The sequence below is a fragment of the Artemia sp. Qi Xiang Cuo genome, chromosome 17 (assembly GCF_049724085.1).
Source record: "Artemia sp. Qi Xiang Cuo chromosome 17, ASM4972408v1, whole genome shotgun sequence".
Classification (NCBI taxonomy): domain Eukaryota; kingdom Metazoa; phylum Arthropoda; class Branchiopoda; order Anostraca; family Artemiidae; genus Artemia; species Artemia sp. Qi Xiang Cuo.
In genome coordinates this window covers 824,547-838,643 of record NC_142810.1, presented here as the reverse complement: position 1 = coordinate 838,643, position 14,097 = coordinate 824,547, and the positions used below count along the sequence as shown (strand labels likewise).

The following is a 14,097-nucleotide window of genomic DNA, read 5'->3' as shown; positions in this document are numbered from 1 at the left end:
AGCCGGATTTTAACAGTATACTTAAGCGTTTCACGAGAAATTAGGTCAAAGAGTTTATTGTCTAGAAACAAAGCCAAAATCTCTACTGATGTTTTTCCTTCTATTGCTTCTCAGGCTTTCTCAAGCGCCTGAGCCGCTTCCTTGCCCAGGGTTTGTCAAGGATTGGTTCCTTTTTGTTTCCTCTATTTATTGTTCGCAGTTTTGAACTACCTCCTCTGTGACCCACCTTTGAAGTTGATACACCCTCTTCTTATGTGGGGATGATGTTGTCGATGTCTTTAAATTATTCTTCTTCAGGAGGACCTGGTCTGAAATTTACTTCATCTGTCCCGGGAACATCATTTACAAACGAGGCCACAGCGTCGTCGTCATTTCCTTCTTCTACATCAGATGCTTAATCGGGATCAGGAGGCAGGACAATAACCGCAAAATCTTCACATCTACATTCTTTTTCTTCTAGGAGGTAAAGAGCTTCGCCAAGTGAAATGCAGGGATTTCTTTTCTTCATTTTCAGATATCTGGACAACAAAGAAAAATGTATAGAAAGATTAAAAGATATTCTTTCCATAGTGACTGATAGGCTGAAGCTGAAGGATGATAACGAACCCACATTATTATTGTTATTTTACTTATACCCGATCAAAAAAGAGAAAAACAGGATTAATAATTAGAGAAGACAAGAAAAACACACTAACTTACAGAAACTGCCACATGGATATCATAAGTAAACTAAACGTATTAATGAACGCCCCAGAAGAAAATTGCAGAGAGAATTATGACCAAAACCCGGAAAAGCATAGATAAAGTTTTGCCCAAGTTGTCACAACAAAGAATCAACCAACGAATTTCATCAAAAAAGTGAAAAAAAATCTCAAGTGAAATTAGCACTAAAAACGCAACCCTTGAAATTTAATATACTAAAAGCAACCCTTAGAGCCCACTGTCCTATAGATATGACACCAACGTAAAAAGTTATAAAACTTTGAACTTACTTGTCAGGTATACTATTATCCAGGAATATAGTTAAATATATAGTTGTCTAACTGCTGTCAAAGCCACTACTGTTTGGGGGAACGCTTACTGTTTTTTTTTCAACGAATTTTGAAAACTACCTTAGTGCAATTAGGTTAATTATGACCTAAATGACGTCACTGATCTGACAATGAATGACCAATTGACCTAGAAAAATTAATCTGGGTAGCTTGATCACCAGTGAAGCAGTTATCGCTCAAAGCAAATTATTCTCGTTGTACAGTATTCTCGGTGCTGTTTTATTATTATTATCTTTTTTTGCATATTTATTTTTATTTTCATGAGAGAGATTGCTTATAATTTGGTCGTTTTGTTTCTTTATTTGTTTGCTTTTGTTTTGTTTGTTTGTTAAGGGAGATATATGTGGTCACCCATTACCAAGTGCTTACATGGATTTGTTTTGGTACCCACTTCGATTGATGGTATGTGTTATATAATTTTAGAAAACTTTAAACCAGCTGTCTTAAAAATAGGCCGTAACAGGTTAAGTAAATATTCACTTTTTTCCAGATTTTGCCAGATTTTTTGTCGCTACTTGAAACCCAGTTTATTGCATCTGACCTTCTGGGTAGTGAAACAGTATCTGCTGTCGAGTCTTTACTTGGTAAGTCGACTATTTTGTAGGCTATCCTCTCCAGAACCAAAGAGTCTATTCTAAAAAGTATTTCTAAATCCTTTCAATTTCTGATGAATGGCTTTTCAAATTTTTTAAAAAGTATACCCTTTTTTCTCTGTGGGCTTCAAATTATTACATAATAATTTAAAATTGTTATCACTTGAAATTTTTATTCTATCTCATGCCTCTTTGGACGGAAGGAATATGTTTTTTTCTAGAAGTGATGTTAATATATTCTTTTTATTCTATCTCATGCCCCTTTGGAGGGAAGGAATATGTTTTTTCTAGAAGTGATGTTAATATGTTCTTTTTATTCTATCTCATGCCTCTTTGGACGGAAGGAATATGTTTTTTCTAAAAGTGATGTTAATATGTTCTTTTTATTCTATCTCATGCCTCTTTGGACGGAAGGAATATGTTTTTTTCTAGAAGTGATGTTAATATATTCTTTTTATTCTATCTCATGCCCCTTTGGAGGGAAGGAATATGTTTTTTCTAGAAGTGATGTTAATATGTTCTTTTTATTCTATCTCATGCCTCTTTGGACGGAAGGAATATGTTTTTTCTAGAAGTGATGTTAATATATTCTTTTTATTCTATCTCATGCCACTTTGGACGGAAGGAATATGTTTTTTCTATAAGTGATGTTAATATGTTCTTTTTATTCTATCTCATGCCTCTTTGGACGGAAGGAATATGTTTTTTCTATAAGTGATGTTAATATGTTCTCTTCTATCGAAAGTGTTAGTCACAAAGATGTTATTTCCAGTTTTGTAATTATACAGTAGAGAACAGGATTTTAAGATTTTTTGGGGACTTTTTAGAGCTTGCGTAAGAAAAAGGGCATAAATAACAATACGTAACTCAATAATGCAGCTGCTATATTAGAAAATGGTTGTCAAGGGTTGATAAAATGAAAATTAAATTTTCTATCTGTTTAACTCGAAGAGGAGGAGCGTGCGTACCTGTGTTGACCTCAGGCCCCTTAGTCCTTACCTTAGACCTTAGATCCGCCTGTCCCTCCAGAGGCACCCAGGGCATCAAGAAGGAGCCGCCAATCTTTCCGCCGGTTTGCTGCTGCAAGTATGTCCTCCCACTGAGGTTGGATTGATGTGTGCAGGTTACGGAGATCTGTCTGGTACGTTCGACTTAGGGTGTTTCTGGGTCTGCCCCTGCGGCGTGGACCCGATGGCTCCCAATGAGCGCTACATTGGGTATTCGGAGATTGTCCATACGTAGTACGTGGCCAAGGTATCTCCATCGGCGGACTCTTATGATATATGTCACAAGAGGCTGGCCAGTCTTGTTAGGAATAAATTGGATTGTTAGTTTAATCAGTCGAAGAGGGTTGTAGACCTGCCGATAAAGAGTATTGTTGAAAGCAGGTATTGTTCGCTTGTAGTTGGGACTCAATTTTTGGATTTCAGCTGAAAGGGGCAATAGAGACATAATATAATACTTTGATAGTCGTAGCTTTAGCTACACAAATACGCCTTGGGACCAGATAACCTTCAACAATTTGGTGAAGACCCTATTGGCTTGGCTAATGCTTATGAGCACTTCTTTTGTGGTTCATCCGGTAATTTCTATTATGCTTCCCAAGTATTTGAAATGGACGACTTGCTCTATATGGTGGTCTCTGAAAGTGATGCTCAGGGGTGAATCTGTGGTGGCCATGCATTTTGTTTTCTCATTGTTTATTTTCAGGCCGACATGGCCACCTCTCTCCCTCACTTTGTCAAGGAGTTCTTGGAGTCTTTGCTTGCATGATTCTAGGACGGCAATGTCATCAGCGAAGTCTACATAACTGAGGCGTCTTTCTGGGTTCAGCTGAATTCCGTCTGTGCTTGTACTTCGCAGTATGTAGTCAATGACGATTACGAAAAGTAGCGGTGACAAGACGCAACCTTGCTTAACTCCTGACAGAATGCGGAAGAAACGAGTTTGGCTATCTGGTGTCTTTCCACAACACTCGCTATCGTCATAAAGCGCAACGATCATTGAAACTATCTTTTCAGGGATTCCGTAATGCAGTAGGATCTTCCACAGACTTTGGCGGTCTACTGAGTCAAATGCCATCTCAAAATCGATGAATATCATATAGATTTTGGAGAGCCATTCTCTGCTTTCTTCCGTTAGTAGCCGTAGGGTAAATATCAAGTCTGCACATGAACGGTTCGGCCTGAATCCATGTTGCTCGTCGCGGAGGTGTCGGTCGAGCTGCGAGCTGATTCTCTGCAGTAAAATGTTTGTCAGCAATTTGCTAGGTATGGAAAGCATGCAGATTCCTCACCAGTTACCTGGGAAGGAAGCATCGCCTTTCCTAAAGATCCTCACAAGGGTGCTACGTTTCAGATCTAAAGGCATTTTTGCAGTCATCCAGATTGTTACAAACAATGCTGTCTAGAACTTGAGGCAGGTCATAGCAGCCGCGTTGGTCCTATCTACGGATATCTTGTCTTTGCCAGGCGACTTCTCATTTTTCAGCTTCTTTGCTGCTGCTATAATTTCAGTGGATGACGGCGGAACCGTGCTGATATCTAAGGAGAGCAGTGTTGCTGCTGGGATCTCTGGGGGATCCTCTGGTGGAGGTCTATTCAACAGCTTCTCGAAGTGACTGGCCCAAACTTCGTTTACGTCAGACTGCTGTGTTATCAGAATTCCCGAGGGGTCTGTTTTTGGTCCATGTTGAATAGAGGATTTCTTTCCAATAATCTCATTAGTGATTTTATGGACGGCTCTTGAATCACCTCTCTCCGCCGCCTCTTCTGCCTGCGCTGCTTTTCGCTCCAGCAGGTTTCTCTGGTCTTTTCTGGCACTCTTCTTTACCTCTTTATCCGCGGCTCTTTTTTCATAATTTCTGAGGATCTGTTGGTCGGGGGTTTGTCTTAGGATAAGTGATGCTTTTACTTTTTTCCTTGTCTCTATGATTTCTCATGTTCGGTCAGATAGTCACTGGTCCTTTGGCTTTTGCGGTACCCAATGGTGGCTTTTGCGGCATCGTGAAAGCACAAGTTTATGCTTTCCCAGTATTGATTGCTATCAGCATCATCTAGTAAAGACAAGGCTTCAAATCTATTCCGCATCTCTAGTTTAAAGGCTTGGTTGAATTCTCTCAACCTCAGTTTCTCCGAGTCAAAGACTGGGTTTATTTGCTTTTCTATTTCTTTTCAATTTGAGGTGGATTTTTGCTGCCATCAGATTATGATCTGAGCCAACGTCAGCTCCTCTATATCCCCTTATATCAAGTAGGCTTGATCTCCACTTCCTACTCCAAAGACAAATCTGATTTCGGGTGCGGCCATCGGGAGATATCCAAGAATATATGTGTACATCCCAATGAGAAAAGAGGGTACCTCCGATTACTAGGTCGTTAAGGAGCGGCGAAGTCAATAAGTAGTTCTCGGTTTTCTTTTCGCTGGCCAAGGCCATGCTTGCAGAGATCCTCTGGGGAAAATGATCGGTTCTTCCTTACCTTCGTTTTAAAGTCTCCTAGAAAACATGCCATGTCATGCCGTGGTATGTCGTTTGCCGTGGAGTTAAAAGCTCTGTAAAATTCGTCTTTTGCTTCGTCGGTGGCGTCATTGGTGGGTGCGTAGCATACTATTACTGACAGTTTCACATGCGCGCCGATGAAGCGGGCTTTCAGGATTCTAGGTGACACCGGTGTCCACTGTAGTAGAGCTTGGGAAGTCTGTTTTGTCATCGTTAGGGCTACTCCGTATTCACGCGTTTCCTGCGATCCACTGTATATAATGGTCACATCTCCATCCAGTTTATTTTATCCAGATCCTAGCCATCGATCTTCTGACAGAGCCAGAAGGTCAAGGTGGTAATCTTCCAGTGCTCTTAGCACTTGTTCAGTTTTGGAGTCTTGAGACATTGCGTGGACGTTCCAGAAACCAAATTTGAGGTGTTGTTTCGCATTCATAAATCTTGTCCGTGGGCATACAGAGGTCGTCATCAAAAGGGGGTTCAAAAATCCGAGGCTCAAACTTGATGTTTCGGCCCCTTAGTGCTGCGGTGAATTCTTAGCACAATTAATAGTAGTTCTAAATTGGGTCTCTAACCATCCCACCTCTAACGTTTTAGTAGAAAGGTAGGCATGCTAAACCGTCTTTAATTTGAAGAAACGGAGTGATTTTCAGTCTGAATGATTGAGATATCAGGTGGGTTCATGGCCCTCCAGCAATAACGCCTCCCCCTTTCTCCCTTAACGTTTTAGAATGAAGTTAGCTTCTTCTATGAAGCGAAATTACATATTGTTTCAACCAAAATCAAGCAAGGATTTTCAGTCTGGATGACAGGAAGACCAAATTGGGGCGGTTGTCCTTTTAGCACCCCCACTGCTCCATCCTCCTTCTTTTGACTTGAGTGGTAGGAATGTTGTATCTTAATTAAATCAAACAAGTTAGTTGATTTTCAGTTGTATGATTCGATGGAGAAAGCGGTTCCTTGGGCCCTTGGACGTCCCTTCCCCTTTCAGGGACTGCTTTTTAGCAGAGAACTGTTTATGTTGTGTCCCGTTCAAAGCGGAATCATACACGAATTTTTATCTGTGTGATTAGAGGGACAAAGAGGCCCTTCACCTCCCCCCCTCCAACACCAGCTTTACAGCGGAGAGGTAGGGAGGTTTTTTTTTACCGGCTGCTTAAAATTTATGGAAAAAGTATTCTGACTAAAGGAATACGCCCCTTCTCGAACCTTTGATCCACTTGAAACCTAAGGAGGAAGGGATTTTGAACCATGGGACAGAGTGAATGGATTCTCAGAGGTGCCTGTCAGTTCCGAGCCCCACTTACCTTTCGTATTTAAGTGTTAACGTTCACTTGAAATTTGGTGGGAGATAACCCACAGCCAAGGAAATGTTGATCAAGACGTTTTTAGAACATTTTTGAAACGTTTTTAGAACAATCCAGGCAAGTTTTGGAAAGTTTCTGGATCAATCCAGGCAATAGCCTGGCAATCCAGATAATTTTTGGGATATTTTTGGAACAATTCAGTCAATCCAGGCAATTTTTGGAACGTTTTTGGAACAATGCAGGCAATAGCCCGGCAATCCTGGCAATTTTTGAAACATTTTAGGAACAATCCAGGCAATAGCCTGGTAATCCAGGCAATTTTTGGAACAATCCAGGCAAGTTTTGGAAAGTTTCTGGATCAATCCAGGCAATAGCCTGGCAATCCAGATAATTTTTGGGATATTTTTGGAACAATTCAGTCAATCCAGGCAATTTTTGGAACGTTTTTGGAACAATGCAGGCAATAGCCCGGCAATCCTGGCAATTTTTGAAACATTTTAGGAACAATCCAGGCAATAGCCTGGTAATCCAGGCAATTTTTGGAACAATCCAGGCAATAGCTTGGCACTCCAGCCAAATTCTGGAACGTTTTTGGAACAATCCAGGCAATAGCTTGACACTCCAGCCAATTTTCGGAAGGTTTTTGGAACAATCCTGGCAATAGCAGGGATTAAAAGCTTCGTTGTGCTGGGATTTCTTTTTTGTCATAAAGATTGACTTGTAAACAAGAAATGTAAGGGAACGAAGGTACAATAGTTTTGCTATTTGGTCTACATTTTGATTGATTTGTTCCTGATAAATTTTAGGTTAGGAAATTGTCGCCATCCATGATGTTAGACAACGATTATAAATAACAATATAATGAGAGAGAGAAATTCATTTTTATGAATTAAAAAAAAAATCAAAAAAATCATATCAAACAAACCTACCACGTGAAAATCTATATAGATTTGTTTGTGGCAAGACTCAATATTTTACTCACTTACTACATAGATATTGAAAAGAAAACAAAAAAAAAGAAGAAAAATGCAACCTTATAAATAAACAAAAAATAAACCTCGTGGGAATCGCGAACCAATACTTACAAAAGATAGAAGACAGAAGATAGCCCCCCCCCCCCCCTCACCCATCCTTATTCATCAAGATATTCTTTATCTTATTTTAAAAGAGGACACACTCTCAGCCATCCTAGTGCTTTCCGGAAAAATCAAGTAGTTCTCTTATTACTAATGAAGTTTTTATGTGGAAATCAATCGGATATAGACACTGAATCAAATTGTTTTTATTTTTAAGTACATCGAAAATGTAAAAAAAAAAAAAAAATCAGGCAAAGTAACTTAGCTTTAGCTTGTACATGCTATAATTGTAGAAATAAAAGCATTGGCTGTGCTAGGCTGGGTTATCTGGGGCAAAGTAATCAAGAATTAGCTTGTACACGTGGTGGGTTTTACAACTTGCAATATTGGTTGGATTTCAGGAAATAGAGAATCAAGTTGGTTTGAAGAGCCTAGTGTATTTGAGACTGTCATTAAGAAATGTCTTATTTTCTAGAAGAAAAATTCTTTGATGAGACCTAACAATTTTACAGTTTTGAGGACGGAAAAACTACAGTTTTAATCGAAGGTGAGAAAGGAAATCACAGTTGCTGTTAGGACACTTTTTTCTGTGAACCCAACCAGAGCTTGCTGCGACAACGGTTGCAATTTTAGCGTAAATTTAGTATCTGTTTGTTTTAAGTTTACAATCGCAAATAAGCGAATTTATCCTTATTTTATTTTGAGTTTCTTTTTTGAAAACATATGTTTTTTTTATTATTCAATTCATCATACTGAATTACTGGAAACTTTTCAAAACAGAATAAGATGAAAAAGTAGATGTATTTCAGTGTTAGGCTAAGCACAGCGAGGGATGGGAAAGACAAGATAAGGCTTGCAAAGTCCTAATTAAACGAGAGATCAAACGCAACTAAAACTAACTGGCACTAAAATCGTCAATAAATGGGAAATAAAATATAGACCAAAATTAATGCATAAATTCTACAGAAATAGCAAAAATGACTCAACTGGAGTTTTACCTTTTTTTGCTTATTCCCCAAAGAAAAGTTCATTCTGTGCAGAAAATTGAATGTAAAATGTTCAAGGTGTACTTATGAAACACTGGTGCTACGCCGTCTCATTTTTAATTTTAAATTCTCTTTAAACTTACAAATTATAATTTGAAAAAAGGGTAAAAAAGGAAAAGGAAGGGTCATATTTTGGTGTATTTTAGAACCTGAATGACCTTGCCCTTTTTGAATTCTTCTTACCCTAGACCTGTTACAAAAAAGTGCCCCAAATACAAGAGAAAAAATTGGTTATATGCTAACCTAAATGGAAACATTTTGCTTTCTGGTAATAGACATACTCATGAATCGTAAATTTGCTACTTTGGAAATAGTATTTGTTTGACTAAGTTTTTAAGTTGAAATTAAGTATTTATTTCAGGTCTACTTGCAAACTGGTGCCATGGACCAAGGCAGAATCAGTTCTTGGAGCAACTTAAAGGTTTTTTAAACAGCTTTGGGAGTTATAATGCTTTCAGGTACATAATCGAAAGTGCCAAGTTCAGCAGTATTGCCAAAAATGATGTGTTATCAACGTTAGCCAATCTTGTAACTGTTTATAAAGATACAGACTTCATATCTAGTATCGTAACTTTAGAAAGCCTTGAAGATTTGCAATAGAACAGCTGTTCAGCAGTGTTGCAAAAGACTTCGTTTATGCTGTCTATCAACGTTAGCCAATCTTGTAACCATTTACAAAGATACAGACTTCACATCTAGTATCGTAACTATAGAAAGCCTTAAAGATTTGCAATAGAACAGCTGCTCAGTAGTGTTGCCAAAGGCTTCGTTTATGCTATCTATCAACGTTAGTCAATCTTGTAACCATTTACAAAGATACAGACTTCATATCTAGTATCGTAACTTTAGAAAGCCTTGAAGATTTGCAGTAGAATAGCTGCTCAGCAGTGTTGCCTAAGACTTCGTTTATACTGTCTATCAACTTGTAACTTTTATTAGCTTTTTAGCTAATCTTGTAACTATTCACAAAAATATTGGCTTCATATCTAGTATCGTAACTTTAGGAAGGCTTTAGGAAGATTCGCAGCAGAATAGCTACTCAGCAGTGTTGCCAAAGACTTTGTTGATGCTGTCTATCAACTTAGCTAATCTTGACTTAGAAATGCCTTGAAGACCTTTGCTGCGTGCAAACTTTTTTAGTTGATTTTTCTTCCTAAAAAAAAGTGTCTTTTTCGAGTATATGATACACCATTTCATGCCCTCCTTGTGATAAACCAGGAATTTTCAACACAAAAGCCTAGAATTTTCCTTTGTGCAGAGGTAGGATAAGCTCTGTGCAATACTTATAATAAAACTTTTGGTAAGGGCAATTTGAATATCTTGCCCTTTTCGGGGATGTATGCTCTTGGCTGAATGCTTCCATGTCTAAGCAATAGAAAAGCCTAATTTTCCTCTAAAATGTGAAGGAAACCATATTGGCTTTTATCGTACCCTAGAGAGTATAATTGCTTCATCATGCAAGATGTTGACGCTGAAAATTAAACAAGAAAAACGGGTTTTAATTTTTTTACAAAGCAGTGAATACAATAAAATAAACACTTAATTAAACAAAAATACTCCGAATATTTCGGCCCCACGTCCGGGAGCCTTTCTCAACGGAAAAAGAAAGAAAAGAAAAAAATGAAACAAAAAATGTTCTTTTTAAAAACCTTAACTTCCATCAACATAAAAACATACTAAACAAACAAAAGAAAAAATATAAATAAATAGGAAACAAAACTCACATATTAAATAAACACTTCCATTCACTGGCGTATAAACAAAATCGAATGTCTATATTGATTGAAACACGCCTCCTCGCAGTATATAAATGGAAATCTATCAAAAAATTAAAATATATTTATACTTAAACCAAAACAATAAAGGTCAGCTAACCCCCGGCCCATAACCCCTAATTAGATCTCACAAGCTCATTACCCAATGTTTGAATTATAAATTGAACGGATTCGTTTACTTGCAAGCTTAGCTGCAGTTCGTTTACTTTTCCCAGCATTTAACCCAGTCTGACCTTTGTTCGCAAGGTCATCTTTCGTTTCAGAACAATTATTAAAATAAGTACTGATTGAAAATCTTACCTGCTTTTTAATTAAACTATTATAAATTGAATTGATCCTAAATTCCCCTTCATCTCTATTGATACTAATACCCTTTTATAATATATTATATTATCTTTATATTAGATAATATATTATCTTTTTTATTTCTATAATTTCCCTGAAGCTTTGTAAAAGTCCTACAGACGTATCTACTATTTTTGTTTGATCAAATAAAATACTGTGATGAGGACGTGGGGCCGAAATATTCGGAGTATTTTTGTTTAATTAAGTGTTTATTTTATTGTATTCACTGCTTTATAAAAAATTAAAACCCGTTTTTCTTCTTTAATTTTTTGTAAATGGAAAAGCAGTGTGGTCTAAGAAATTATTTATGTTGACGCTGGCATTATAAAATATTTATATTTTGAATTGTATATGTTTCTATATTTTTTTAATAAAGTTTATATTTCAATTATATATTTTAATGGAATGGGATTGTTTCGATTAATAATAAACCTGGAAAAAGACCCCGTTCACAAATTGAACCCTTGCGCGTGAATCTTCTAAGATATATATACAAAACAAATCAGGTAATAAGCGTTCTAATGAAGCCATCTTCTTGAATCTAAATATTACACAAAATAAAGATGGCACAGTGAAAATTTAATTTAAAGGAAAGAAAACAAAAGCATGTGCCATCGAGGGTCCAGTACTTTAATCGATGAGGACTCACTATTCTCTATCTCATCACGAGCAGAGATGAAATGGTTCACTATTTCAAATAAAAAATAAGCTCTAATTGAATCAAATTTTGGCTCAAATATGGCTCACTATTTCAAATAAAAAAATAAGCTCTAATACGCGACGTTATTTGAATCAAATTTTGCAGTCCAGAGATGAGTTTGATGTCATTACTCGTATATAGCATATCGAGTTCGAACACACCTAAAGCATCAAATACAAAAACTGGCTAAGTCGTAAATCCCTACGCTATCGTCCATAAGAAATTTTAAACATTTGGAATTGACAAGAAAAGCGAATTCTTTTGATGTATATTTTGTTATCAGTATTACCCCCTTCCTCCCCAATGTGCGCACCCATAGGCATATCTGGGAGTTTGTTGCATGAAGCAATCTGTCATACGGTAGTAAGGGATGACTATTGCACCGTGTTGAACAGAAATTAGCTTTAAGCTGCCTTTTGAGGACTCTACAGATGGCTACACATTTTCTAGGGGTGTGCACCGTAAACCTTCTTTTCCCTCCCCCTTCGTACTAATTGTCTGATCTACCTGCCAAACAATTTAAATTAGGTTTAGAATATATTCAAAATCATATTCGCGCTAGTACCATCGCTGTAAGCCTGGATATTTTTCGAAGGGGCTGACTGGCTAGTTGAAAGGAAAATAGTCGTCTTCTATCAAATATCCTATTTCTCCTTTATATCTCCGCTTTTGGAATATTTTATTTGGGTAACAATGGATTTCGTAAGGGACAATGATCATGGATCTCCCTCCCCAAAATGTCAAGTATAAACCAGTGGGATTGTATACTTTCAGTTAAACCGAGAAAATTATTTAAATCAAATGTTATGCAACAATTTTTCTTTGTGCACTGGCACAGAATCTGGCACTGTGCACTGTTTCACTAGTCACTGTGCAAATCGATTTGCACAGTGACTATTCTTGTCAAGCAAACGCCACAATAAAGCATTATTTTAAATACATTGGTCACTAATATCGCATTTGAACCCTATCCCCCTTATATAATCCTATGGTTTATAAAAACAATAGAAAAATAATTTAGCAAAAAAGTTCTTACTTTATTGGCGGATCCAGGTCGAGGGGCCCCCTCCCCAGCCTCCCTAACGTAGTGGTGGATTTGGGGTTAATATATTTTTTTGTCGAGGGTGAACAGCTTTTTATCTTTTTTATTGTGGGGTGGATTTTATAACTTACTATTTTTTGTATCACTAGATTTTAGATCATATTTACGACCATTTTCACTGCCTACCTACGACTTATAATCGTTGAGGTTCCCTTTAAATTGTATTTCTTTGGTATTTCTGGTATTTCTTTGTTCGCCAGTTTATCGGAGCAACCTTTTATGCGCCCCCCCCCCCACTAAACTAATCTTTGATTCACCCCTGTCTTACTTTAAGATGTGTAAGAGATTTGGAAAGAGTTCTGAATGGGAAATAAAATGGTACTGCTCATTTGTAATAACTATGTTTCCTTCTCAGGAGTAGCTGTCATGCAAGATTATTGTTAAATAATTCTGGGCTCTTTATCCTCCTGTAGATTTCCAATTGCCTGAAAAACAAGGATGTGGCTGTTTAGGTTAGGCTAATTTATTGTTCAAAAGATATATGCTAGCCTCGGCTTCTATATCTTGGTCTAGACTCACATTGGCCTAAATGCTTTGGTAAGGGTATAGCATTGGCTGGAAATTGGATGAAAGAAAAATTATTCTCCAGTCTAAACTCTTTCCTAATATTGCAATTGCCGCCGCTGAAATTGCAACCCATCCTCCCTGATGGACGCTGAAATAATTACTACTATTGCAAACAATTCACTGCAGCACCAAATCCCCTGAGGCAAGAAGGCTCCTCCTATTAAGAAAGCTCCTCCTGCTAAGAAGGCTCCTCCTTCGCCCAATCTATTTGAAGCTCCCCTTTTTACACTCCGAAGATGTTCCAATTACCAATTTCCCTTTCTTACGACTTTTCTCCGCCCTATTTAGTGACAATCGGCTTTTCATTTGGCCCTAGATGGTTGGCCAAGAAGGACGATCCTTGGCAATCTATCACCCTTCATCCGCATGACGTATCCTGGCAATCTCAACTTTTCTTTCACTATAGTCTTTGAAAGTGAGGTAGAACGACATTACTCACACAGCTTATTGTTTAAAATACGGTCAGTCAGACCGGTAACTAAGAGGGTCTGTTGACAATTCCTCTAGAAAACATCTAAAAAGTCTTTCTTCATCTTTTGGAGTGCTCACGTTTCAAAACCACACCTGAACCCTGTCATCGCCGTTGCTTCTAATATTCTAATCTTGGTTTGCAGACTTATCTTCGTACTGTTCCAATTTTTTTTTTCAACTGCGAAAAAACACCCTAGGCCTTAGCTTTTCTACTTATAACATCTTAACCGTATCCACCATTTCTAATAATAGTAGTACATAGATAAGTGAAGCTATTCAATTTTCCATCTTCTCGTTGCTCATCATCATCGGTTCACCTTCACTTATTCCGCGTCAAAGCGACTTAGTCTTCTTAATATTAATTTTTGAACCTATTTTGGCGCGCTGAACTCTTAAAACCTCCAAAAAATCATCAATTTTGCTAACAATTAAATATAAAAAAAACAAGTTTTTTTAACTGAAAGTAAGGAGCGACATTAAAACGAACAGAAATTATTCCGTATATGAAAGGGGCTGCCCCCCCCCCCTCAACGCCTCGCTCTTTATACTAAAGTTTTTTATTGTT

The 14,097-nt window shown here is 37.5% G+C and overlaps 1 protein-coding gene across 1 annotated transcript in view; it reads left to right on the top strand.

The window, feature by feature from the left end:
* The window catches only part of LOC148941766 (uncharacterized), a 78,831-nt gene extending 67,825 nt beyond the window's left edge, over window positions 1-11,006 (top strand). Inside the window, exons 10-11 of the mRNA XM_089103084.1 lie at window positions 1,543-1,636; window positions 8,934-11,006. Of these exons, the coding sequence (XP_088959210.1) occupies window positions 1,543-1,636; window positions 8,934-9,172 (333 nt within the window). The 3' untranslated portion in view covers window positions 9,173-11,006. The remainder of the gene's footprint in view (window positions 1-1,542; window positions 1,637-8,933) is intronic.
* Window positions 11,007-14,097: the final 3,091 nt, after the last annotated feature.